At 38.5% G+C, this 26,371-nt stretch overlaps 1 protein-coding gene across 2 annotated transcripts in view; it reads right to left on the reverse strand.

The window, feature by feature from the left end:
* LOC126094522 (probable ATP-dependent RNA helicase DDX56) overlaps positions 1 to 26,371 on the reverse strand; it is a 128,619-nt gene that overhangs the window by 2,757 nt on the left and 99,491 nt on the right. For both annotated transcript variants that reach the window (XM_049908951.1, XM_049908942.1), the window contains one exon: positions 3,624 to 3,842. In XM_049908951.1, the coding sequence (XP_049764908.1) occupies positions 3,624 to 3,842 (219 nt within the window). The remainder of the gene's footprint in view (positions 1 to 3,623; positions 3,843 to 26,371) is intronic.

Here is a 26,371-nt window from a genome sequence, read left to right on the forward strand (position 1 = left end):
AAAAAAAAAATCTGCTAATACTATCTATAAAGATGACAGTTCATAGCCGATCACAGTGCAGAAACAATGCATCGCAAGGTTAAATCAGGTGCGGCAACAGTGGGACATAAACACCGCCTTATAACTGATGGACTGCTCAGTGTAATGTCACAACCACTACCAACACTACATAAAGATGAAGGTGACAACCATAAGGCAGTCACTTACCACCTGATAATTGCTAAGGAACACTTGACAGAAAGTTTGTAGACACGTAACTACTTCATGCAGCTGGAAGTCCAAAAAATCAATCATATTTCTGCACGAGAATGCACTCATGCTTTTAAGTCATATGATTCATTAATTGTAACAGCCATTGTTTGACGATGAGAAGCAGTGTGACAGAAGAATGTGTGTCATTTGCAAACAGAGCTATACCCCCTTTGGTTCTGTGCCCAATAGGGTCAACCTCATGATGGAGGATATAACACCTTAATATAGCAGTGCCAGCAATTTTATCCATTGCCTACAGACACAAGCACATAAATCTTCCTTTTGTTTGAACCATCGTTTCATCCATGTCCCCAAGTACTTCACATTACACTAGCATGCTGGAGGTGGCTTTTTCATTTTCTTTAATATTTTCTCTCTGCTTAGTTGGAGACTCTGATGGCTACAGGGAGCTACACAAATCTGTTGGATCCACCTGGAAGATTTCATCTTCCTTAAGTTGTCATGGAATGTCAACATTTTATCTATCAGGCAGAAGCAATGGATCATAGTCTAATGACTTTGGTTTCTTGCACATTTTGCTATTATTTTTCACTGGACGACAGAGTATTATATGTTTGGATAAACTGTCCGAATTTTTCTGTGTCAGCATTTGAATGACTATCCTTTCTACAGCTACAAGTGATTGCATAAGGGAGATCAAAGTTCACTGGACTGGCATGCATTTGCAATTTCACATACATTTTAGTGCCTGTGGCTCTTCCCAATTTCAGTGTACCAATAGTAACTTAGGACAGTGGTTATAATGCTGATTTCCAGCAATTGCAAACACTATCATCACTGCAACACATATTGGATTCTGAAGAGTGCTATTCCCAGGATGCTACCTATAATACACTGAACTGTCTCATCTGTTCTGCTTTGTTTTCATTTTCAGAGGTTTCATGATTCTGCTAGGCCACAGGTGCTGTAAAATATGATGCTTCTTTACCAATATGGTTATTAATTTTGTAAGCAAGGTTTGTGAGACGGTGCACAATAGTCATTACTCAGTGACTGCACCAATACAAATACAGCTGTATTTACATAGGATTTCAGCTGGAGTCAAAAGTAGCTTTAATCCTCTAAAGCCATATGTAAATTCTGTATTTCCACTTCACCATAATATTTACACTATGACTAAAGCATAAAATTATCATCATTACAATAAAAGAAAAAATACCTTTACAATTTTTCTGCACCTCAGCTAGTCAACACTCTCTGTTACAATATTTTCTGAACCCATCACTTGAAATGATGAATTACAAATAAGAGATTACAAGAAATTGCAGAATGTGAGAATGAGACTCGTAATGCACAGTTTAAGAAAATAATGCCACTTTCTAAAGTATTTATTTATTTAATAGAAAACTAAGTCCATTATTTTGTCATGGCACTGATTATTCACACCCATAAACAAACGATTGAAGAGACATACAGTTCAATGAAGAAAAGCAGAATGACAGCATATTCACCTGTCGGCAGTTCCTGAAGCTCATAAGTGATGATGGGGAAGATGCATCATATAAAAAAGTTAAACATCTTTTAACTTTTGTAACTTACACATGACAATGGGGTAACTTACACATGACAATGTGGAAGCAGCATGTTTCCATATGTAAGCAATGTTGGGGAATGAAAGTGTAAATAATTCATGCCTTTGTAAAACCAGCTATAGAAAAGTTGATTACACTATGAATAAAGTTGAGCAAAACCAATATCAGCCATGATATCTGTCACGAATTATACACTGACCATAAAGCACTTTTAACTAATTTAGATAAGGCTTTACCATTATTACTTGATTCTACTTCATCTTATAGTGGATCAAAATTCCATCTGTGAAAAATAATGTAGCAGAACAAAGTTTCACAATTTTTTAAACTGCTCGTAGCAGGTGACAAAATTTGGCCACACACAACAATGACGGGTGGTGACGGATGGAAAGCGAAGCTCTGTGAATGGAAAAAATAAGGACTGGAGGAAGGAAAGTGTTGCTACTGAGTGTGATGGAGAGATGGAGATTTGAAAATGATGTAGTACTTAGCTGGTATTTTCATTTTTCCTTTTGTCCTGTTTTCAGTCACCACTCCTCCTCTTCTCATTTAATGCCCTATCCGATTTATTTTTCTCCTCTTAATTGTTTCCAGTAATTCTCCTTTATCATTCACCCTGTGTAATGTAAACTCATTTCTTATTTTATCTGTTCATTTCACATCTTCCATTCTTCTCCAAATACAATCCCAAAAGCCTCAAGTGTCTCTCTGCTCTATCCAACACAGTGCCCATGTTTTGGCACCATACAGTGCAAGACTAGCATATAATATACTGTCATTATCGAGAAATTGTTTTAATGCATAATTTGCTTGAGGCTTAATTATTTCCACCAGCAAATTTTCTGGTACTTTTAGAAAACCATTTTTAAAATTTCTTTGGAAAAATCTGAACTCAGTTGCAAAAGTATAAAGCTGACAAATAACACTAATTTGTTTTCAATGAGTTACCCAAACACACATTTTAATAGGAGAATCACATTTTTTCATGTGGATGTTCCATAAAGAATATCTTGTAAGGCAGAAAAGTTGCCAAAATGTTTGTTTTGACGTGGTCCTTAAAATTTTTTCAAACATTTTTATGTGTGAATATGATCAATTACAAATACTCTGTCTCCTTGTAGTTTTAAATTTAAGTCTTTTAAAGATGTAATTTATATCTACTAAAAATGTTAAGCCACATATCCAGCCTAAAACACAAAGTTCTTTGAAGAGCACTTCATTCTTTGATACGAAAGTATTTTATTGCTGAAAGTAAGTTGAAAAATCTATCTAGTGCCTTTCCATGGCTAAGTCAATGCACAATGGAATGATAAATTGCATCTCCATATTCATTATGTATCTCAGCTAAAAACTTTTTGAAACTGTTGGTAGTTACTCCCATTGTGCCTTATAAAGTTTATAATTTTTATAACCAAACATCATATGATCCTACTTTAAAATTTTGCCACAAAATGATATTTTTTGTATATCACAATGAAAGAAATCGAGGATCAAAACAAAATATTAAAAGTTTGTGCTTGATTTTAACAACTAGTTGATCTTTTGTTTCTATGGTGTTACTAACTCCATCCATAGTTTCTAACTTGACATATTCATGTGTGAGTTCTTTGATGTAGATGTAAATATTGATGCAGTCTGCACACTTTTGAAATAAGTCTTGAGATGCCACACAGCATCATTTGTGTCAGTGCCCTTAACAATGTCCTCTGGAATGCTCTAATTTACTGTATGTTCTAATGCTACACATTAAAATTTCAGATACTGTGTAACAGGGAATCTGAGATGATAAACAAAAGACAACAAACATGATTCACTCACCTCATACTTTGCTTTAGCTTTAGAAACTCCTGCAAGATTATTTCTTGAACTTCCAAGACGATTTTTCTTTCTGCTAGTGCCGACCCTTGATAACTGTTTTAGTGCATCTGGTACAATGTAGTCAGGGACATCTGCCAAGTGAGGCTGAATCTTCACTGTGTGCAGCGCTTTATCATGCCGTAATGTCTGCAGATCTCTAGGATTATCCACGAAGTAACTCTGATGAAGAAATGCATTTTATTAAAAAGAACTGCAGTGTAATTCTATTAATATAGCTGAAAATAATAAAAATGAAAACGCATACATTCATATCACATCCTCCTCGACACCTGCAGAAATCAACTTCCCAACAGTCAACTCCAACTGTGATTCAAGACATTTGGATCTATCTTCTCAATATCAGTGTTGTTGAGCTGGTTCTCCACTCAGGTTCTTGCTGCCCTCCTGGTCTTATTTCATGTTAGGCTCTCCATCTCTTAAACATCCTTTGTTCCTATCCTTTTCTGTTTATTTTCTGGCTTACCATACCCTCTCCTCTATTCCTCTACACACCTATGACCGCCTTTGCATTTCAGTTTATATTTTACTCCTCACCCCCCCCCCCCCCCCCTCTCTCTCTCTCTCTCTCTCTCTCTCTCTCTCTCTGTGTGTGTGTGTGTGTGTGTGTGTGTGTGTGTGTGTGTGTGTGTGTGTGTGTGTGTGTGTACCCTCTTTCAATTTTTTTTCGTACTAGTTTATAACATTTTTCCATAAGACAAACTGACTAATGACAGGTCATAATTAACAGTAATTTGAAATTTTAATATTTGCTGTCAGTTCCAGCATTGTCTGCCTTTCTAATTCAGTAATTCCCTTCTATTCAGCACCTGTGCATAGTTTCACACGCACAAAACTTTGTTCCATTGTTTAATTCTAATGTTTTCTGATATGTTACTTTCAAATTTATTTACTGTTTAGCTTAAATAGTTTCAATTATGTTACAAATGCAGTGCCAATGAAAACATTTATACTGTTTTGGCAGATATCCATCTATGTGTTATATGTTTTTCAAAATTAGTTATCAGTATTATAACCTGTTTCATGGCAATAATCAAGTATTAACTGATTAAATAAATTAATACTGCAGGACATTCACATTTTAGTGCTTTTGATTTCTAAATGTGGAAGCAGTCAAGCTGGTGTGGTCAACAGGCACAAACAAAATTTAAATCATCACAAAGCTTTTGGATACTGTCCTTCCTCAGTCATACATATATGGGGCAACATAGTCCCTGCTCTGTTGCAGTTGGTCTGTAGTGCCAGAAAAATTTAGCTTGACATGTGTATGTATGCTTACCAATGATTTATCAACTGCTCCACATCTCAGCTACACAGTGAGTGGTTACCTCTATCCCTCCCATTTTCGTTATTCCACCCAGTGTTTACCAGTTTCATATTACCTTTCTTTTCCCTGTTCCCCACATGTTTTCTGAAGAAGGAATCTTTAAAAGTGAATTTAACTGTCAATTTAAATTTTTGTATCATTACTGTTCCTGTTTTGGCAGTTTCTGAGGCTAGCCAACTGGAAGAAATCTGAGAGATTAAATTAATAAAAATTGAATTTATTGACCACTATATGCTCATGTAATACTGCAGGGAAAAAAACCTAAGAAGTAGTGATTCAAGCAGGGCAATGTCAAAAGGCTTAATGGGGGTAAGACGTCAAACAGGCCAACTTGGGGCAGGAGAGGCACCACAGGACATTTTAATTTCCACTGTCTATACATTTACATGTGAAATTTAATCATTTTTTCACTTATTATTGGCTGCATGTGTTGCTATAGGTACACTTTTCTTCATAAGTAAGAGATTCGTTGATGAATCTTGTGCAGCATACAAACCATACTTACAGGTGTATCAAACTCCAGAAGTTCTCAAATCTATTAAAAACTGTGGTAAAAACTGAGACATATAATTGTAAAATTTGAGTTTTTTCCTAAACATGAAATTTAAAGTGTAGCAGTGCATTCATATTTTCATAAATTAAATAAATTCTAGAGTTTCATACACCTGTAAGTATGTAAGTATGCTGTGCAAAATTCATTGAAGAGTCAATCTTACTTATGAAGAAAAGTCTACCTATAATAACAAATGCTGCCAACAGTAAGTGAAAAAAATGATGAAATTTCACATGTAACAAAAATTATTTTGTCGCGTTTTTGAACTTCTACTGCTATGAGTGTAAATCCTAAATCCTTCCTGGTCATGCTGACAAAGTTTTAAGAATTTATCTGTAAAAGTATAGTCAGTGGAAATTAAAATATCCTGTGGTGCCTCTCCTGCTCAAAGTTGGCCTGTTTGACCTCCTGCCCCCTTAATGTAGGTCTCTCATCCCATGTATTTTTGGGATGATGTAAAGGTATTGCTAATTATGAACTGGAGAAAAGATCATAACTGGATTCTCTTTAGTCCACATTGCCTGAGTAGTTAGGACTGGTAGCTGCTGACTATCTTGAGGCCAAGGATCAATAACCCCAAACTATCCAAGAAATAGACGAAAGTGATGAACCGATAATGTAATACACTTAACTGCTGTTTGTCATAGTAGTTAGATCACTTATTACAGCCAATGAGATAGCCACATACAATTTAATTACCAGTGAAATATCTGCTTCATAAACATCTATACACAGATTAAGAAGTTAAAAGGAATCTGTGCAGTGTTGAGCTTAAGGTACTTGGTTATGCAAAGAATAGCTAGTAGATCCACTGACTGTTTTAACTGAAATTTGTTGGTTAAAATCCTGTATGATCAAACACTTTGCATTCATTTCTCAATACATCATTAGTCCAGTCACGGAAGGAAATCAAAGTGCCAAGTTCAAATGTTTCAAATGGCTCTGAGCACTATGGGACTTAACAATGGAGGTCATCAGTCCCCTAGAACTTAGAACTACTTAAATCTAACTAACCTAAGGACATCACACACACCCATGCCCGAGGCAGGATTCGAACCTACAATCGTAGCAGATGCGTGGTTCTGGACTGAAGCGCCTAGAACCGCTCGGCTACAACGGCCGGCAAAGTGCCAAGTGACTGGAGAAAAATGCAAGTGACTCCTGTATATAAGAAGGGTAAAATAACAGACCTATGAAATTACAGGCCAATATCATTAACATCAGTTTGCAGCAAAATTCTAGAGCATATTCTGAGTTCAAATATAATAAATTTCCTAGAGACCTAAAAGCTCATGTCCACTAATCAACACAGCTTTAGGAAACCTCGCTCATGTAAAACCCAGCTTGTCTCTTTTCTCACATGAAATACTGGAAACTATCGATGAAGGGCAACAGGCAGATTCCGTATTTCAAGATTTCTGAAAATCATTATACACAGTACCCCACTGCTGACTGTTAATGAAGGTACATGCATGTGGAACAGGCACCCAGATATGTGACTGGCTCTCGAAGACTTCTTAATAATACTAATAGAACCCAGTATGTTGTCCTTGGCAACAAGTGCTCACTGTAGACAGGGGTAACATCAGGAATGCCCCAGGGAAGTGTGATAGGATTGTTGCTATTTTCTATATACATAAATGATCTGGCAGACTGGGTGGACAGCAGTCTGCGGTTGTTCGCTGACGATGCTATAGAGTACAGGAAGGTGTCGAAGATAAGTGGCTGTAGGCAGATACAAGATGACCTACACAAAATTTCTAGTTGGCTCGATGAATGGCAACTGGCTCTTAGTGTAGAAAAATGTAATGTAGAAAACACAGATGAATAGGAAAAACAAACCTGTAATGTTTGGATATAGCATTAGTAGTGTTCTGCTTGACACAGTTATGTCTTTAAATATCTGGGCCTAATGCTATGAAGCGATATGAAACAGAATGAGCATGTGAGGATTATGGTAGGGAACGCAAATAGTTGACTTCAGCTTATTGGGAGAATTTTAGAAAAGTGTGGTTCACCTGTACAGGAGACCACATGTAGGACACTAGTGTGATCTATTCTTGAGTGGTGCTTGAGTGTTTGGGATCTGCACCAGGTCAGATTGAAAGAAGACATCAAAACATTTCAGAGGCATGCTGCTACCAGTAGGTGTAGAATCAGCATGCAAGTATTACGGTATACTTTGGGAGCTCAAATGGGAATCACTGGAGGGAAGAAGACATTAATTTTGAAGAACACTACTAAGAAAATTTGAAGCTGACTGCAAAACGATCCTACTGCCGCCAAAAAAAAAAAAAAAAATTGGTTCTGAGCACTATGGCACTTAACATCTGAGGTCATCAGTCCCCTAGAACTTAGAACTACTTAAACCTAACTAACCTAAGGACGTCACACACATCCATGCCCAAGGCAAGATTCGAACCTGCAACCGTAGCGGTCGCGTTGTTCCAGACTGAGGCGCCTAGAACCGCTTGGCCACACCGGCCGGCTACTGCTGCCAAAACTCACTTCACATAGGAACCATGAAGATAAGATTCAAGTAATAAGGATTCATACGGAGGATTATAGAAGTTGTTTTTCCTCGCTCTATCTGCAAGTGTAACAGGAAAGGAAATGACTTGTTGTGGTAAAGGGTACCCTGCACCGTTCACAGTACAGTGGCTTGTGGAGTATGTATGCAGATATAGATTTAGATGTACAAATGTGGAGAAAAAATTCATCATAACAAATTTTTGTACAATGGTAGGAGGGAGTGCCATGAACAACATACTAAAAATCCTGCCTGGTGGGATACGAGCATTAAGGTGGGGAGAGGGTGGGAGGGGGGGGCGGGCACTTAAAGGTCACTTTATTACATTTTTCTTGAATAACATGAAAACAGCAGCTCCAGTGAAAAAGTTTCCCAATATAAAATTGAACTACATCAATTTCCCATGATTCATTCTTTTCTCCATGGCAGGGGATGGGAAAATCACAGATTATTAAAGATATTGTTTTAACAGTGTAAAATTAATGTTTATCTTTGCATGAAGTATGTTAAAGACAAGTATTAAATGTGTGTATACCACCTCTCAGTGCAGTAGAGCCCTATTAAGGGATAAGTTCTGAATGTAACAGGTTGGTGGTTGACTGGGCGGAGGGGATTTGTAAAGTGAGGGAAGGTAGATGTGTTCGGTTTATGCACTTGCCTCCTCCATAGGCCTGCAAACTGAAAACTGAGCAGGTGATATCCCACTCTATCTACCCCACCACGTCACAAGGAGCAATTATAGGGTGCTCACCAAAGTTATACCAACCCTCCACAGTGTGCCTTATGAATTACTGGTGATACATGGCCCAGGACGTCGTTATCAGGAGAAAGAAAACTGGCGTTCTACGGATCAGAGCGTGGAATGTCAGATCCCTTAATCGGGCAGGTAGGTTAGAAAATTTAAAAAGGGAAATGGATAGGTTAAAGTTAGATATAGTGGGAATTAGTGAAGTTCGGTGGCAGGAGGAACAAGACTTTCGGTCAGGTGATTACAGGGTTATGAATACAAAATGAAATAGAGGTAATGCAGGAGTAGGTTTAATAATGAATAAAAAAATAGGAGTGAGGGTTAGCTACTACAAACAGCATAGTGAACGCATTATTGTGGCCAAGATAGACACAAAGCCCATGCCTACTACAGTAGTACAAGTTTATATGCCAACTAGCTCTGCAGATGATGAAGAAATTGATGAAATGTATGACGAGATAAAAGAAATTATTCAGGTAGTGAAGGGAGACGAAAATTTAATAGTCATGGGTGACTGGAATTCGTCAGTAGGAAAAGGGAGAGAAGGAAACATAGTAGGTGAATATGGATTGGGGGGAAGAAATGAAAGAGGAAGCCGTCTGGAAGAATTTTGCACAGAGCATAACTTAATCATAGCAAACACTTGGTTCAAGAATCATAAAAGAAGGTTGTATACATGGAAGAATCCTGGAGATACTAAAAGGTATCAGATAGATTATATAATGGTAAGACAGAGATTTAGGAACCAGGTTTTAAATTGTAAGACATTTCCAGGGGCAGATGTGGACTCTGACCACAATCTCTTAGTTATGGACTGCAGATTGAAACTGAAGAAACTGCAAAAAGGAGGGAATTTAAGGAGATGGGACATGGATAAACTGAAAGAACGAGAGGTTGTAGAGAGTTTCAGGGAGAGCATAAGGGAACAATTGACAGGAATGGGGGAAAGAAATACAGTAGAAGAAGAATGGGTAGCTCTGAGGGATGAAGTAGTGAAAGCAGCAGACGATCAAGTAGGTAAAAAGACGAGGGCTAATAGAAATCCTTGGGTAACAGAAGAAATATTGAATTTAATTGATGAAAGGAGAAAATATAAAAATGAAGTAAATGAAGCGGGCAAAAAGGAATACAAATGTCTCAAAAATGAGATTGACAGGAAGTGCAAAATGGCTAAGCAGGGATGGCTAGAGGACAAATGTAAGGATGTAGAGGCTTGTCTCACTAGGGGTAAGATAGATACTGCCTACGGGAAAATTAAAGAGACCTTTGGAGAGAAGAGAACCACTTGAATGAATATCAAGAGCTCAGATGGCAACCCAGTACTAAGCAAAGAAGGGAAGGCAGAAAGGTGGAAGGAGTATATAGAGGGTTTATACAAGGGCGATGTACTTGAGGACAATATTATGGAAATGGAAGAGGATGTAGATGAAGATGAAATGGGAGATACGATACTGCGTGAAGAGTTTGACAGAGCACTGAAAGACCTGAGTCGAAACAAGGCCCCAGGAGTAGACAACATTCCATTGGAACTACTGACGGCCTTGGGAGAGCCAGTCCTGACAAAACTCTACCATCTGGTGAGCAAGATGTATGAGACAGGTGAAATACCCTCAGACTTCAAGAAGAATATAATAATTCCAATCCCAAAGAAAGCAGGTGTTGACAGATGTGAAAATTACCGAACTATCAGTTTAATAAGTCACAGCTGCAAAATACTAACGCGAATTCTTTACAGACGAATGGAAAAACTGGTAGAAGCGGACTTCGGGGAAGATCAGTTTGGATTCCGTAGAAATGTTGGAACACGTGAGGCAATACTAACCTTACGACTTATCTTAGAAGAAAGATTAAGAAAAGGCAAACCTACATTTCTAGCATTTGTAGACTTAGAGAAAGCTTTTGACAATGTTGACTGGAATACTCTCTTCCACATTCTAAAGGTGGCAAGGGTAAAATACAGGGAGCGAAAGGCTATTTACAATTTGTACAGAAACCAGATGGCAGTTATAAGAGTCGAGGGGCATGAAAGGGAAGCAGTGGTTGGGAAAGGAGTGAGACAGGGTTGTAGCCTATCCCCGATGTTATTCAATCTGTATATTGAGCAAGCAGTAAAGGAAACAAAAGAAAAATTCGGAGTAGGTATTAAAATTCATGGAGAAGAAGTAAAAACTTTGAGGTTCGCCGATGACATTGTAATTCTGTCAGAGACAGCAAAGGACTTGGAAGAACAGTTGAATGGAATGGACAGTGTCTTGAAAGGAGGATATAAGATGAACATCAACAAAAGTAAAACAAGGATAATGGAATGTAGTCGAATTAAGTCGGGTGATGCTGAGGGAATTATATTAGGAAACGAGACACTTAAAGCAGTAAAGGAGTTTTGCTATTTGGGGAGCAAAATAACTAAAGATGCTCGAAGTAGAGGGGATATAAAATGTAGACTGGCAATGGCAAGGAAAGTGTTTCTGAATAAGTGAAATTTGTTAACATCAAGTATAGATTTAAGTGTCAGGAAGTCGTTTCTGAAAGTATTTGTATGGAGTGTAGCCATGTATGGAAGTGAAACATGGACGATAACTAGTATGGACAAGAAGAGAATAGAAGCTTTCGAAATGTGGTGCTACAGAAGAATGCTGAAGATAAGGTGGGTAGATCACGTAACTAATGAGGAGGTATTGAATAGGATTGGGGAGAAGAGAAGTTTGTGGCACAACTTGACTAGAAGAAGGGATCGGTTGGTAGGACATGTTTTGAGGCATCAAGGGATCACAAATTTAGCATTGGAGGGCAGCGTGGAGGGTAAAAATCGTAGAGGGAGAGCAAGAGATGAATACACTAAGCAGATTCAGAAGGATGTAGGTTGCAGTAGGTACTGGGAGATGAAGAAGCTTGCACAGGATAGAGTAGCATGGAGAGCTGCATCGGACCAGTCTCAGGACTGAGGACCACAACAACAACAACAACAACAACAACAACAACAACAACAACATGGCCCAGACATCCAGACATGCCCAAGGGTGTATATTTTTCAAGTGCATTAACATTACATGGAAGGAAGATGTGAGTTACTGATAATACTAATGCAAGCAACACACAAGGACAGAATGTACATAAATCTCTGCACACTTTTCTACATTGCTACAGGTGAAATTGATCCTTAGTCATCCTGTACAGGAGCTGTGGTGCTCTTCTGTGAAAGCAGACTACTTCCACTGCAAGAGCTGCTTGATTTTCAGTTTATAGACAGACTACCTCCCGAGTATTCCTGTCTAGTCGTCTTATATGAATATACAAAATACCTTCACTGAGCACTTGTTTATATAGTGGAATTATTTTCAGTTTCTACATCTACATGGATCCTCTGCAAATCACATTTAAGTGAAACTTCCTGGCAGATTAAAACTGAGTGCCGGACCTAGACTCGTGCTTGGGTAGCTCAGTTGGTAGAGCACTTGCCCACGAAAGGCAAAGGTCACGAGTTCGAGTCTCAGTCCAGCACACAGTTTTAATCTGCCAGGAAGTTTCATATCAGCGCACACTCCGCTGTAGAGTGAATATTTCATTCACATTTAAGTGCCTGGCAGAGGGTTCATCAAACCACCTTCATAATTCTCTATTATTCCAGTCTCATATAGTGCGCGGAAATAACAAACACCTATATCTTTCCATACGAGCTCAGATTTCCCTTATTTTATCGTGGTCATTGCTTCTCCCTATGTCAAGAAAATGTTTTCACATTCTGAGAAGAAAGTTGGTGATTGGAATTTCGTGAGAATATTCCACTGCAACGAAAAGCGCCTTTCTTTTCTTGATATCCAGCCCAAATCCTGTATCATTTCTGTGACACTCACTCCCATATTTCGCAATAACACAAAATGTGCTGCCCTTCTTTGAACTTTTTCAATGTACTCCGTCAGTCCTATCTGGTATGGATCCCACACCACGCAGCAGTATTCTAAAAGAGGACGGACAAGTGTAGTGTAGGCAGTCTCCTTAGTAGATTTGTTACATTTTCTTAAGTGTCCTGCCAATAAAATTCAGTCTTTGGTTAGCCTTCCCCACAACTTTTCTATGTGTTCCTTCCAATTTCAGTTGTTCGTAATTGTAATACGTAGGTATTTAGTTGAATTTATGGCTTTTATATTACACTGATTTATCGTGTAACCGAAGTTTAATGAATTCCTTTTAACACTCATGTGGATGACCTCACACTTTTCGTTATTTAGGGTCACAACTGCCAATTTTTGCACCATTCAAATATCTTTTCTAAATCATTTTGCAATTTGTTTTGATCTTCTGATGACTTTATTAGTCGATAAACGACAGTGTCATCTGCAAGCAACCTAAGATGGCTGCTCAGATTGTCTCCCAAATTGTTTATATAGATAAGGAACAGCAAAGGGCCTATAACACTACCTTGGGGAATGACAGAAATCACTTCTGTTTTACTCGATAACTTCCTGTCAATTACTACGAACTGTGACCTCCTTGACAGGAAATCAAAAATCCAGTCACATAACTGAGACGATATTCCATAAGCACGCAATTTCACTACAAGCCGCTTGTGTGGTACAGTGTCAAAAACCTTCCAGAAATCCAGAAATACGGAATCGATCTGAAATCCCTTGTCAATAGCACTCAACACTTCATGTGAATAAAGAGCTAGTTGTGTTTCACGTGAACGATGTTTTCTAAACCCATGTTGACTGTGTGTCAATCAACCATTTTCTTCAAGGTAATTCATAATGTTTGAACACAATATATGTTCCAAAATCCTGCTGCATATCGACATTAACGATATAGGCCTATAATTTAGTGGATTACCCCTACTACCTTTCTTTAATATTGGTGTGACCTGTGCAACTTTCCAGTCTTTGGGTACAGATCTTTCGTTGAGCGAGCGGTTGTATATGATTGTTAAGTATGGAGCTAATGCATCAGCAAACTCCAAAAGGAACCTAATTGGTATACAGTATGGACCAGAAGACTTGCTTTTATTAAATGATTTAAGTTGCTTCACTACTCCGAGGATATTTACTTCTACGATACTCGTGTTGACAGCTGTTCTCGATTCGAATTCCAGAATATTTACTTCTTTTGTGAAGGCATTTCAGAAGGCTGTGTTTAGTAACTCTGCTTTGGCAGCACTGTCTTCGATAGTATGCAGAGAAGGCATTGATTGTTTCTTGCCGCTAACACACTTCACATACAAACAGTATCTCTTTGGATATTCTACCAGGTTTTGAGATAAAGCTTCATTGTGGAAACTGTTATAAGCATCTCGCATTGAAGTCCGCGCTAAATTTCGAGCTTCCATAAAAGATCGCCTATCTTGGGAATTTTGCATCTGTTTAAATTTTGCATGTTTGTTTCGTTGTTTCTGCAACAGTTTTCTACCCCATTTTGTGTACCAAGGAAGATCAGCTCCGTTGTTTGTTAATTTATTTGGTATAAATCTCTCAATTGTTGTCGATACTATATTTTTGAATTCAAGGCACATCTGGTCTATACCTATATTATTAATTTGGAATGAGTGGAGGTTGTCTCTCAGGCAGGTGTCACGTGAATTTTTATCTGCTTTTTTGAATAGGTATATTTTTCACTTATTTTTGGAGGATTTCTCTCGCTACGACAACCTTGTGTTCACTAATCCCTGTATCGGTTTTGATGCTCGTTATTAACTCAGGATTATTTGTTGCTAAGAGGTCAAGTGTGTTTTCGCAACCATTTACTATTCGCATAGTCTCATAACTAACTGTTCGAAATAATTTTCAGAGAATGCATTTGGCACAATTTCGGATGATATTTTATGCGTACCTCCAGAATTAAACATGTATTTTTGCCAACATATCGAAGGTAAGTTAAAGTCACCACCAACTATTATTGTATGAGTTGGGTACATGTTTGAAGTCAAACTCAAGTTTTCTTTGAACCTTTCAGCAACTGTATCATCTGAATTGGGAGGTCGATAAAAGGATCCTATTATTTTATTCCGGTTGCCAACAATGACCTCTGCCTATACTAACTCACAGGAAGTATCTACTTCAATTTTGCGACAAGTTAAACTACTTCCAACAGCAACAAACATGCCACCACCAGTCATGTTTAGCCTATCTTTTCGGAACACCGTTAGGTTCTTACCAAAATTTCAGCTGAGCTCATATCCGGCATTCAGTGCCTATAAGACTTGAGCATCAGTGCTTTCTATTAGCGCTTGGAGCTCTGGTACTTTCCCAACATAGCTATGACAATTTACGGCTGTTATACCAATGGCTCCTGTATCTACGTTCTTCCTGTGTTCAGCCTGGACCCTTTGTGACTGAAGTGACTGAAGCCCTCTAACGTAAAAAACTGCCCAGTCCATGCCACACAGCCCCTGCTACCCAGTAGCCAACTCCTGTGTACAGTGGACACCTGGCCTATTCCGCAGAACCCGAAACCCAACCACCCTTTGGTGCAAGTCGAGGAATCTGCAGCCTACATGGTCACAGAACCGTCTGAGCCTCTGATTCAGAACCTCCACTAGGCTCTGTACCAGAAGTCCGCAATCGGTCCTGTTGACAATGCTGCAAATGGTTAGCTCTACTTTCATCTTGCAAGCAAGACTGGCAGCCTTTACCACTTACGTTAGCCGCTCTAAACCAGAGACCCTCTTCTGATCCAAAGTGACACACATCATTGCTACCGACGTGAGCAACCACCTGCAGTTGGCTGCACCCTGTGCTCTTCATGGCATCCGGGAGGACCCATTCCACATCTGGAATGACTCCACCTGATATGCACATGGAGTGCACATTGGTTTTCTTTCCCTTCTTGTCAGCCAAGTCCATAAGGGGCCCCATGAAGCACCTAACGTTGGAGCTCACAACTACCAATCATCCTACCCTCTGTGAATGCCCGGATCTTACAGGCTGAGTGGTTTCCTCTGAAACAGGACAGGCGACAGCATTTGGCTCAGCAACAGCGTCAGCCACAGACAGTGCCTGGAACCTGTTTGTCAGACAAACCGGGGAGGCCTTACATGCAGCTGCCTCGGATATCTGTCGCCGCCTGCGGCGACCTCCACCGGGGCGACCTCCCACTCGACCACAGGTGAGGGGTCAACCTCAGTGCGAGCAGTAACTGGGTTGGCCACTGGTGAGGACCGATCAGAGGACTCTGAAGTGCTGGACGTCCACTGGATCCCCACGGCCGGCTTACAACAGTGGTGCCCATCCACTGCAGCCTCAAGCAGTGTAACTGAAGCCATCACAGCCTGAAGCTGAGAGCACAGTGTCACCAACTCGGCTTGCATCCGCACACAACAATCGCAGTCCCTGTCCATACTAAAGACCATGGAAAACTAAACTATGCAGGTAAACGGACTATTGGCACGTGCTGTGCAACTCTACAGTAGACATTTACAAAAATGCAGGAAGTGTGTATAATAATAAGCAGATATTCAAAAACCTAACTACTGAAGCACTCGGGTGAAACTAAATAATTCGTCCCTGATTAGGAACTTGTAATACGTCACAAAATTGGTTTACTTTCCGAAGCAAACAAAAATGCGAGAATTAGGGCTATTAGATGTTAAATTTACACGCAAAAACTAAAGAAACTAAACTATTAAAGCACAAAGATGATATAATAAAATCTGATCCTGGTCAGGAACTTGTAAATGTCACAAAAGTAGTTACTTCCCTGTTGCTGCGTCTGTCTCGGTTGGCTTCTACTGCCTGACTGAGTACTTATTTGCAATTGTTAAGTGAGCATTTATGTAAAATATGTTGCTGTAAACAATGGCTGGGAAGTGTTTAATTTGTAAATTTGATGTTGTCAGTGACATACATAGTGTTGGTGGAAAAGAGTGACTGCATTGGTAAATGTGGTAGCCTGCTGCTATCTCCCAGTGACAGCATATCATAAAGCCATGTAACTGGGTTGTAGTCAGTTTGTGGTGGATTAATGAATGAACAGAAAGTTACTGCTCTTTCCTCACCATTAATTGTATTAATAGTAGGTGGCATAGATCCTTTCCATTCCTAAATTGCTGGCACTTTTAGAGTGGACTGCTATGAATGGAGTCACTTACCGCAGTATATCTTCCAAGGTGGGTGTGAAAATGTCTTATGGAAAGGGATTGATCATGTCCAAGTCCAGAACAGGTATCTGCTTTATGCAATGCTTGACTACGTTGAAATATCTGAAGTTCTATAAGATCTAGGTGACCCCCTCCTGTTGGAGAGAGAGATTTTGGGAGAGCTCAGGCTGGAGTGATGTATTTGATACCGTTCATGCTGTGAAAAGTATTCCACACAGTGACAGTAGAGATAAATTGATACTGTCAAATACGTTTTGACAGCATTTTACACTCGAGGCAGGCTCTTCAGTGTGGTGAACAGTGGACAGCTCCAATAGCTCACCCAACAACTGTAAATAAGTAAGTACTTAATAAACTGAAAATAATAAGCTCAGTGCAGTTATTTCATCTACTCACATAACAGAACTTGATAGTTCAAGACATTCTTTCATTGCCTGTATAAAATAAATTGATGCTAAATTACAAGATGACTCAGTTTTTAAAGTTTATAACACACAATTCAGCAAAACTGAAATTTTGATTACACAGAAACGGCATATGGTTAGACGCACTGAACAGTTGAAATTACTAGGCATTCATACAGACAGTAAGCTGTCAGAATCTTGTTCAAAAACTAAATCTTGCTTCATTTTCCATTAGAACAGCTTAAGTGATAGTTCAACATGAAAGTAGTCTACTTTTCTTATTTTCATCCACTTATGATGTATGGTCTTACTTTTCATGGTAACTTTTCTGATTCAAAAAGGGTGTCTGGGAATTCTGACATAGGCCTCTCAATACATATTTTTTTATGTTGTTTCTTGTTAATAACATCAGCTCATTCCCAAGAGTTAGCAGCTTTCACTCAGTTAATACTACTAGGTACCAATCCAATCTGCATTTGGAATGCACCACCTGGACTCTTGTGCACAAAGGCGTGCAGTATTCTGCTGCCAAAAGAATTCACAAATCTTAGCAGTAATCAACACACTTTCAAGTCTAAACTGAAGACTTTCCTTGTGGCTCACTCCTATTCTGTTGAGAAAATCCTAGAAAAATTTAAAAATTACTATTCTGTTGAGAAAATCCTAGAAAAATTTAAAAATTGAGCTAATTCCTGTGTTACATTGTTGATTTTGTTTATTTGAAATTGTGGCTTGTCATCTGCACAATATTCATGTGTGTCTCATTTCATCTATTATTACTCTTCTGTTATAATTTCATGTAGTGACTAATTCCATGACCATGGAGATTTTCTCCTCAATTTTGTCCCCTGGAAAAAATATAACTCATATCCATATCCACGTTGTGTTAACACAATTTGTGGAAAAACATCCCTGGGCATGTCTGCCCATTACGTTCCCAGTGATTCATAAGGGGTGCTGTGGAGAGTTGGTATAACTTTGAGAAATAGCATGTGGTTGCTTCTTGTCACATGGGGGCATAGACAGAGTGGGGAACCACCTACTCTATCTTCAATCTTCCGTTTACTGACCTATGAGAGAGAAAGGCGCAAGAACACAATCTGGTGACCTACCTTCTCTCGCAATTCTACCCCACTACCCCACACATCCCTCCCCCCTCCAACCACCACCCGTTACACACCTAGAACACAACTTATCGCTTAAGAGGGCTCTACTGCACTCCGCGTGGTACACACCTGTAGTACTTGTTTTTAACCTACTTCATTCATAGATAAAAATTAATTTATACCATTCAAACAGTATTTCTTAATAATCTGAAATATTTCCATCCTCTGCAACACAGAAACTATCAGTCCCATAGAAAAAATTAATAGAATCTTTTTGTAGGTAATTTCATGTAGTTTAATTTTTTACATGTTAGGTCCCTTAATCAGGCAGGTAGGTTATAAAATTTAAAATGGGAAATATGTAGGTTGAAGTTACACATAGAGAGAATTAGGGAAGTTCAGTGGCAGATGGAACAGGACTTCTGGTCATGTGAATACAGGGTTATAAATACAAAATCAAACAGGGGTAATGCAGATGGTTTAATGATCAATAAGAAAGTAGCAATGCAGGTAAGCTACTATGAGCACCATAGTGAACGCATTATTGTAGCCAAGATAGACGTGAAGCCCATGCCAACCACAGTGGCACAAGTTTACATGCCAAATAGCTCTGCATATGATGAGATAAAAGAAATTATTCAGGTAGGCAAAGGAGATGTAAATTTAATGCAAATGGAATTCAATAGTAGGGAAAGGAAGAGAAGCAAAAATAGTAGGTGAATATGGACTAGAGGAAAGGAATGAAAGAGGAAGCCACCTGGTCGAATTTTTCACAGAGCATAATTTAATCATCACTAACACTTAGTTTACAAACCACAGAAGAAAGCTGTGTATGTGGAAGAGACCTGCAGACAGTGGTAGGTTTCAGACTGATTATATATAATGGTTAGACAGAGATTTAGAAATCAAATTTTAAATTGTAATACATTTCCAGGGTCATACATGGACTCTGACCACAATTTATTGGTGATGAACTGTAGATTAAATTTGAAGAAATTGGGAATATGTAGGAAATTAAGGAGATAGGACCTGGATAAGTTGAAAGAACCAGAGGTTGTCGAGAGCTTCATGTGGAGCATTATGCAACAGTTGACTAGAACAGGGGGAAGGAATAAAGAGAAGACAAATGGGTAGCTTTAAAAGATGAAATAGTGAAGGATGCAGAGGATCAAGTAGGTAAAAAGACATGCCCTAGTAGCTATCCTTGGATAACACAAGAGATATTGAATTTAATTGTTGAAAGGAAAAAATTTAACAATGCAGCCAATGAAGCAGGCAAATGGAATACAAACATTTAAAAAATGAAATTGACAGGACGTGCAAAATTGCTAAGCGCAAAAGACTAGAGGACAAAAGTAAGAATTTAGAAACATATTTCACTTGGAAGATAGGTAACAGCTATAGGAAAATTAAAGAGGCCTTTGGGGAAAAAGAGAAGCAGCTGTATGAATATCAAGAGCTCAGATGGTAAACCAGTCCTGAGCAAAGAAAGGAAAGCTGAAAGGTGGCTGGAGCATCGAGGGTCTATACAAGGAAGATGAACTTGAAAGCAATATTAATAGAACAGGAAGTGGATGTAGATGAAAATGAGGTGGGAGATATGGAACTGTGAGAAGAATTTGACAAAGCTCTGAAAGATCTAAGTCGAAACAAGGCCCTGCGAGTAGACAACATTCCTTCAGAACTACTGATGGCCTTGGGAGAACCAGCCATGACAAAACTCTTCAACGTGGTGTGCAAGATGTATGAGACAGGTGAAATAGCTTCAGACTTAAGGAGTAATGTAGTAATTCGAATTCCAAAGAAAGCAGTTGCTAGCAGGTGTGAAAATTACCAAAAAATTATGTTAATAAGTCATGGTTGCAAAATACTATCATCAATTCTTTACAGAAGACTGGTAAAAATGTTACAAGCCAACCTCGGGAAAGATCAGTTCGGATTCCAGAGAAATGTAAGAACATGCAAGGCAATATTGGCCCAATGAATTATTTTTGAAGACAGTTTAAGGGAAGGTAAACCTATATTTATAGAATAGTGGACTTCAGGAAAGCTTTTGACAATGTTGACTGAAGTACCAGCGGGGTTAAAATACAGGGGATAAAACACTATTTATAACTTGCACAGAAACAGATGGCAGTTATGAGTCAAGGGGCACGTAAGGGAAGCAGTGGTTGAGAAGGGAGTGAAACAGGGTTGTAACCTGTTCTCTCTAATATATTTTCAAAGCTGAATACCAATGTATGTGCAAGTCAGTAACAGATGATTTACTAGCAAAGTTACTGCCAACACTTTCAACGAAATTAACACCTAATATTCAAATAAAACACAAATATATGTTAAATGCAACTGAACAAGAAAGTTACCACTAAATCAGTACAGACAGGAAATACATGTGATCTTTTTGTTACTTGAAAGAAAATATTTTCATTCCATCTTATTTTAGTTAAAATTTGTATGCACATCAGCTGATAATATTCTGGTTGGCTGTGGTTAATAATCTAACTCCACAACAATCAACAGTTATGTAACATGTATTACATTGTTAATTTATCACAAGTTGTTCTACTGTTTATTTCTTGGATAGTAAGTAGCTGTTGACCCTAGTCCACAAGTTAGACAGCAGCCAGCACTGTAAGTACTCGGACACTGTGGATAATACCCTTAATAAGACACAGCATTATTTTAATCATTCCATACTCCATACCAGCTGCAACTGAACCCTTTTTTTTTTCTACCGTACAATTTCAGCCTTAGTCCATTTTCAAGTACCCTGTTAAAAAGTTCGTTTATAATGATGCTTCAGCTGACACATCTGTTGTTAATTAAAGCACTGAGTAAATGGAATATGAATTATGTTAACAAGGGGACATTCTGGTCTCAGAAATTCAGTTCAGGATGAGACTTTTTGGGTTGGTAGAATACCTGAAGGATGTCCAATCCTAGATGTCTTAAAGTGTAGTATCCAGAAAATTCCGAGAACAAGGGCTCTAAAGTTTCAATTGTTGCTCATAAGCACCTCATGTATGGCCACAAAAAAAAAATGGTTCAAATGGCTCTGAGCACTATGCGACTTACCTTCTGAGGTCATCCGTCACCTAGAACTTAGAACTAATTAAACCTAACTAAACTAAGGACATCACACACATCCATGCCCGAGGCAGGATTCGAACCTGCGACCGTAGCTGTTGCTCGGCTCCAGACTGTAGCGCCTAGAACCGCACGGCCTATATGGCCACAAGTAGCATTCCAGCATACAGGTTAAATCACTCAGTCAGTAGCATGTTAGAATGTCATACAGCTGATCCAGGCTCAATCCTATCTGCAGGCTCAATTTTATTTTGTTTTCTTAATGTTTTAAAAAATTATAAAAACTTTTTAATAAAGTTAATGATCTAAAGTATTACCAATTATATCATAAATAATTTCATTTTGTTTATGAAATGGCTGTCATGGGCTACTTAAAATATGAAGTACATTCATCAATACTTTCTTTTTAAAAAGTTCCAACTTCAAATGCATTTTTATGGAGGTAAATTAAAGTGGTAATTACTGTCATTACAATGCTGTTACAAAATTGGGCAATATTGTAAGCTGTGGAAAGGTTATAAATATTCACTGTAAATTTGAGGAACTGGAGTCTATGTGGAAAAGCAGAGTACAGCTGTTGCCTTATTGTACATACAAACAGGCAGATGGTCAGGAAGTGTCAAGGCTTGATGGAACTCATTGAGCAATGGGCCTTGCTACAGTGCCAGTTCACTCCTGACTTTCACAGAGATTGGAGCATTCTGTACTGTGAAATATTGTCACAATGTGTACAATATTGTGAATTAAAAATGTCTGTCAATGAAGACATTGTGAAAGCACCATAAGCTGCACATTCATTACACAATGAAGTGTCAAATGTGATATTAAAAGATGTGGTTGTTTATTACAAAAGTTTGCTTACTGCAAATAATTTGATTGCATCGGAATCTTCAACAACAATTTCTCATGAAGCAATGTTAGTGGGTGAAAAAATTTACAAATGTACTATGGACATGTTAGCTGAAAAAGTACTTATGATTGATGATGAACCTGCTGACAAAAATGAAAACTGTGTAGGTGAACCTTTCGAAAAGTACGAAGACCACAGATCATCGGATGAATATGAACCAGAAGAAAAGAGGGCAAGAGAAGTAGATCGTCCTTCTTTGAATTGCAAAATTAACGTTGTTAATATTGCAAAGGCTCACCCCATGTGGAAACTACAAATATTACAAAATAATGCATGCAGCTGGTTAAGACAGAAATAGTTTTTATCCTAATGTGAAGAAGAAAGGAAAAAACAAGGAGCCAAACAATTTGATAAGTACACAGCAATAAGTTACAGGATGTATGATTGTTTTGTTGGATCCCAAGAGAATTATCAGCAAGTGACTATATGGAATGTACAACAGTGGGGTTTAGCAGCAGCACAACAGTTTACATATTTCGAATTTAAAAATTCTGACAGCTGGGTTCATAGATTCAAAATGAAGCACGGAATTCGTCAGCGAGAAGTGACAAGATTTGTTCCAAGAAAAGAAACTGCGATGGTCAAAGAAACCTTGGCTGCTGCAGACACTTTTTGAACCCAGACATTAAAACTGACACCAAATTTCAACAAACATTTTTTTTATCGACAGTGGCCAGGTAGATATTTACTGCAGAGTTAAAAATTCATTTTGCGCTCTATTTTTACAATTCTTTGACAAAATACTTCAATTTTGGTTGGTTTGTATTTCCAAGATGTCAATATCAGTCAGTGTACAATAGGACTCTGGCTGTCACAGGAAGCAAAACTATTTTCATCAAAAGATACGACATGGATAAAATGATGCTTATGTATACTGCACAATATACTCTGACTGTGTCTGGAAACATCCTATCTCAAGTGTGTGTGTGTGTTTACAAGAGACAACCCATAACTTCGGTCCCAGAGTTCAAAAAAGAGTAAGAGAATATGAGCAAAATGATAAAAACGTTGTAATAAACATCTTCCAAATCTGAGAAGCTAATGACAGAACCGTATACTGACTTCCACAACCAGTGTTGGAAGTCTTCCATGGGTCAAGACTTATTGACTTTTGGGGAGTAATGGTTTCTGTTAATGATTGACTCCTGGGGGGGGGGGGGGGGGGCATGGGGAGACAAGCAGAGCCTGAATTAACGACGAAATCTTTCAGGATGAAGAGAAATTACCAACACGTACAATTAAAGTGATTCCTCCAAAATGTACTCCACTTGTTCAATCATATGACATCTATTTTTATAGGCAAGTAAAAAATCTGATAAAGCATATACAAAATTGTACTCATCTTATTGAAAGTAATAGAGAAATAAATTCTCGTGAAGACTGTGTAAAAATACAATCAATAGTCCATCAGCAGCTGTCATCACCAATTTATAAGGATATGATCTGATATGCTTCCCGATGAAAGAGAAGTTTTCAGGAATCTCAACGAAGTACGTTTTTCAACTAGTCTTTCAAAAAAACACCATTCCTTTAAACAATTGCCCTTCATAAATTGTGCAAGATGCCAATTATTTTGTTTTTGTTTTTTTCTATGTTTTATGACAATTATCATTCTGATGCCTGCATATAAAAAATAAAAATTTACAACTGAACATGATATTGTAAAAAAATTTATATAATTGAAACTCCACCCAGAATTTTGTGACAGTGGTAATTAATTTACCCCCATTAAAATACATCTGAAAATATTCAAGTTTCAAAAAGAAATATTGATGACTATAATTCACACTTTAAGTAGCTGTGACAGCCATTTCATAAACAAAATGAAGTTATTTATGATTTAATTGATAACACTTTTGGTCATTAAGTTTATTTAACAGTTGCTATAATTTTTAAAACAAGTAAAAAACTAAATGAAACAGCACTGGCAGGTAGGTAGGTAGGATCAAAGCCAGATCGGCCACATAACAGTCTAGCACACTACAGACTGAGCTATTTCACTTTTCTCCTGCCTTCACCCTTGAGGTATACTACTAACCTGCGAAGTCTCATCCAAAACTGAATTTCCGAGACCAGAAGATCCCCTTGTAAGGGAGATAACTTATAAGATCTACATTTTGGTCTGCAGGAGTGTCAAAAAACCAAAGATGACAAATACTGGTCTTTTTGCATGTCTTGTGCAAAACTCATGTCCTTAAATCTTCACTTCCAAGAGCACATACTATTAGTGTAATTGAAACTGTACAAGTAGTACTACTGATATGTCAACAAGTCACACAGTTAACAAGCACATTTATTATTACATAACATATGTGAATTACTACGTAACATATGTTACCTGATGGTGCTGCTATAAATATGCTACACCACTGATATGCTACAGACTTACAAAGATGATTCTTATATGCACTGTTAATATTCAACACCTATATCATAACAGGAATATGGAGTAGGAGCAATGGGGTAACTTTACTAAACAGTGCAAACACAGCAATGTATAATCTAACAACTGTAATAAAATACATAGCAGTACATTGTATGTACACATTTTAATACCCAAGCCAATGTCCAATGGCCACCAGGCATGTGCATGGCATCTCAGAAGAACTGAGCTGCTCACAATGAAGCCATTAAGGCAGCCATGATTTAGCCTAGTACAGTCCGGCTAGTCTTTGGAGAATTGGGAAGCTCAACCTCCATCACTCTGAACTACACTGATTTGCTTATATCGTTGCTAACAGGCAGCAAAATGCTTTGCTCTAGTCTTCAAATGCATTTTTATATAAAGCGCTGCAGAAACTGCAATTAAAACCACTCTCGGACCCTAGTGCTTTGTCTTTCTATGATCTCTGTGCTCTGTTAATTGAAGACTATGGTCATCAGATGCACCTTGTAGTGACTAGGCTACAATTCAATCATACAATACATCATGGACTGCCAGCTTGCAGGGTCTTGGCCCCAGTGCAATTTCATGAGTCGTAATTGAAAAGTGTTGTATGTGGAATCACTGATACGAGATGTGATTTTGCACCTTGCTCCTGACAAGTAAGCCTCAGCGAAAGCTTGTTGTCATGTCTGAACTTAGCCTTAAAATTGCTCAATCTTTCAAATTGCTTCCAAAGATAAACATATTCTCTCTCTCTCTCTCTCCCTGTGTGTGTGTGTGTGTGTGTGTGTGTGTGTGTGTGTGTGTGCGCGCGCATCATCCTCAGCCAGTAGGCATCGCTGGATGTGGAGGGGCATGTGGTCAGAACACTGCTCACCCGGCCATTGTCAGTTTTTCTGACAAGAGCTGCTGCTTCTCAGTTAACTAGCTCCTTGATTGACCTCACAAGTGCTGAGTGCATCCTACTTGCCAACAGCACTCAGCAGACCTGGAAAATCCCCCAACCAAGTGCTAGCCAAGCCCGACAGTGCTCAACTTCAGCGATCTGATGGGAACTAATGTTACCATTACAGCAAGATTGTTGTTTTCATAAATAAAATTCAAGTATCACCAGTAGCTCATTGTTACCACAGGCAGCAGCCAACTGATGATTCCACCCCATTATTATCTTTCTCTGTCTCTAAGCCTCACCCAAATTCATGAGTGTCTGGATTGCCAGCATTTCTTGAGAGGCTTAAATACATTAATAATTCTGCTGTCCCCTCAGCATCAAGTGACTTTTTTTTCTTTTTTTTGCAATGTTAATCAGGCTGGTCAGAAACCCCTGCCTCCATGGCATTGGAATGTGCTTCATCCAAGTTGAAGAAATTCCAGAAGAAGCTGCCAGCACCACACACCTGACTTTTGGGCCTGTGAGGAGCACAGACATCACAGAGCAGTGTGTCAAAAAGTGGCTCACTAGCTGCTCACTCATAACGTTGCAGAGCAGGTGGCTCCCCTGCCATCATGGATGCTTATGTTGAACCTATGTGGGTAATTTCAGCTGGAAACTGGCAC

This window comes from Schistocerca cancellata, chromosome 1, assembly GCF_023864275.1.
Source record: "Schistocerca cancellata isolate TAMUIC-IGC-003103 chromosome 1, iqSchCanc2.1, whole genome shotgun sequence".
Taxonomy (NCBI): Eukaryota; Metazoa; Arthropoda; class Insecta; order Orthoptera; family Acrididae; genus Schistocerca; species Schistocerca cancellata.